The following is a 2,350-nucleotide window of genomic DNA, read 5'->3' as shown; positions in this document are numbered from 1 at the left end:
TTGATTTAGTTGTTTTTTTATAGAAATAAAGAAATAATGTGATACAATAATGTGATACAGTAATTTCATACAGTGTGCATACAGTAACTATATTTTGTTCAATATCCAATACTATTGCACACATGTCACACGGACAGATGACTTTTTAATCAACACTTATAATTACTCAAATTTCAAATGTTTTATTAAAAAAAACCTACTTTATGGAAAAAAATATCTTATACCTTTATTATTTAATTTTATATGAAGTTTCACGTTGCAATATATTACCTTCGAATTTTGGAACACTTTGTATATTCATATATATTTATACAATTGATATACAATATATACAGTGATAAACGTATAATGAGAGATAGATAGATATTACATTGAGAAAAAATACATCTAATCCCATAATAACTTATTCATATCGGATAACTTGTCTCTCTTAATCTGATCTAAAGTTATTGTCAAGTTATTAATTTTATCTATCATCACTTGCAATTTATGTTCTTGCGTCTTCAATAATTCAGTGGTTTTCAAGAAATTCTTTTTAAGCATTGCTGAGTGCTCTTTTGTGAAAGATGGAACATCCAGAATTTTTGCTGGCTTTACAAGAACCTTCATCATCTATAACAAATTATACTAATGATGAAATACAGATAAACAGAAAGTAAAATAATAATTATCAGTTCTGTGAAGAGCATTTATATTTACATGTATTTCATTGGTAAGCTTGATGAACTTCTCAAGCTCCTTTGCACATAGCAATGGATACCTCTCTCTAGTGTCACACAAATCAAATAACACGTCTTCGCATTGTTGCTCAAGATCATCTAAATTCAGAACAAACAACATTATGAATAATTGTACGAAATATTTCCAATTTAGAATAATTTTTTTGGAAAAAGATCTAAGATCCAATTTATATTCTTGTTTTCAAACTGTTTTAATAGGGTCTTAAAATATCAATGCAGTTCTGTAGCTAGTATTCATAATAGATTCTTGTATATTTAAGATTGTCTTAAATCTTAATATATTTATTACTACATTTAAGATAATTTTAGGATGTTACGAATGAATCAGAAAGTTACATTAACATTTTAAGACATCACACAGATTTAAACACAGACTTAAAATAAAAATTAACTATGAATACTGAATTGGATTGACATCTTAAGATTGCACTATTGTATTTAAGACAATCTTAAATATAAAAATTGATTATAAATTGATGGCCAGGTTTCCAATAATAAAGCATAACATGGAACACCTACCCATTTCTGTATACATATAATTGGGTCCTCACATCTGATGTCACATCCCTGAGACCTTCATGCCTGTTTAGAAAACAAAAGCATCTTACAATACATGTAATATAATTGAAATACTTTATAAAAAGTGAAGTGTTTTAAATATATGATAAAGTATTTTACCCGAAAATTGAATTTTGCACCGAAAAAAGAAAAACGATGCTTTGCTTCGTTCTCTGAAAGTTATCAGAAATTCACGCCGAGATTCAATTTTAGTTTGACTCTTACAAGCACACGTACACAAAACTTCTGAGAGTATTTACATTAATTGAGGATTAGATTAGTCGTTTACAGCATTGGAATTAATGAAATCGTCAAGCGTGTTAACTCCATCAAAACTGTCGAGACGATTTGAAGAATATGGTTTGACAGTGTTGACACTCCCGCTATCAAAGGGACATTTTCTGGTCTTCGTAGCTGCATTGATAAGTGGGATTATGCACAGATTCTTGTATAATGCATAACACATAATGCATAATGAATGCCTAAGGAAATGACTTAACCAAAATTCTTTATTTCCTTCCTTTTCGTAAAATAAAAGACTCTGATTGCTTGATTTTCTTATGCTTCATATTTTATGCAATATATAAAAGTCTATGCTTCCCTCTTTACATTTTGTACATTTGATGCACAATACCGTTGCATGAAGTTGGCACATTTATTTGGATTTATATTCTGACATTTTAAAATAAAAGTATATCAAAATCAATATATTATTTGTATTTGCATAATTTGTATTTGCATATTATATATTTTATTATATCGCATCTTACATCAGCTTTTTTTCCTTTCTCCTAATTAAGAGTTGAATATGCATTTTAAAATGAGATGAAAATAGGTATGTTCACTGTTATCTGAAATACTTAAAAATTTGTATTTAAAACAAGATAAAAATAATTTAGGCCGCGAGCGTTGGAAAGAATGCGAAGATTCCGAATGCAGAAAGTGCAAAGTGCAAGCAACGCGACAAATCTATTAATAAAGTGAGCAAATTTACTAGGTGTCGACCAATGAAATCATAAATATTCTAGTGAATTTATTTTTGTAATTTTTAT

General features: G+C 28.2%; 1 protein-coding gene across 1 annotated transcript; it reads right to left on the bottom strand.

The window, feature by feature from the left end:
* Positions 1 to 387: 387 nt before the first annotated feature.
* On the bottom strand, positions 388 to 1,675 carry LOC108684905. The gene is made up of 4 exons (XM_018189448.1): positions 1,419 to 1,675; positions 1,260 to 1,322; positions 700 to 818; positions 388 to 612 (listed from the first exon to the last, which is right to left on the bottom strand). Exons 2-4 carry the CDS (start codon positions 1,273 to 1,275, stop codon positions 388 to 390), a joined length of 360 nt encoding a protein of 119 aa, XP_018044937.1. The 5' UTR covers positions 1,276 to 1,322; positions 1,419 to 1,675.
* Positions 1,676 to 2,350: the final 675 nt, after the last annotated feature.

This window comes from Atta colombica, unplaced genomic scaffold (assembly GCF_001594045.1).
Source record: "Atta colombica isolate Treedump-2 unplaced genomic scaffold, Acol1.0 scaffold100, whole genome shotgun sequence".
Lineage (NCBI taxonomy): Eukaryota > Metazoa > Arthropoda > Insecta > Hymenoptera > Formicidae > Atta > Atta colombica.
The sequence above is the reverse complement of the archived record's forward strand: the minus strand, read 5'-3'. Positions and strand labels throughout refer to the sequence as shown.

Bases quoted from the DNA above. Each gene is read 5' to 3' on its own strand.
- LOC108684905 (XM_018189448.1), bottom strand. The intron at 613-699 runs GTAAATATAAAT...AATTTGTTATAG, and splicing joins AGCTTACCAATGAAATACAT to ATGATGAAGGTTCTTGTAAA.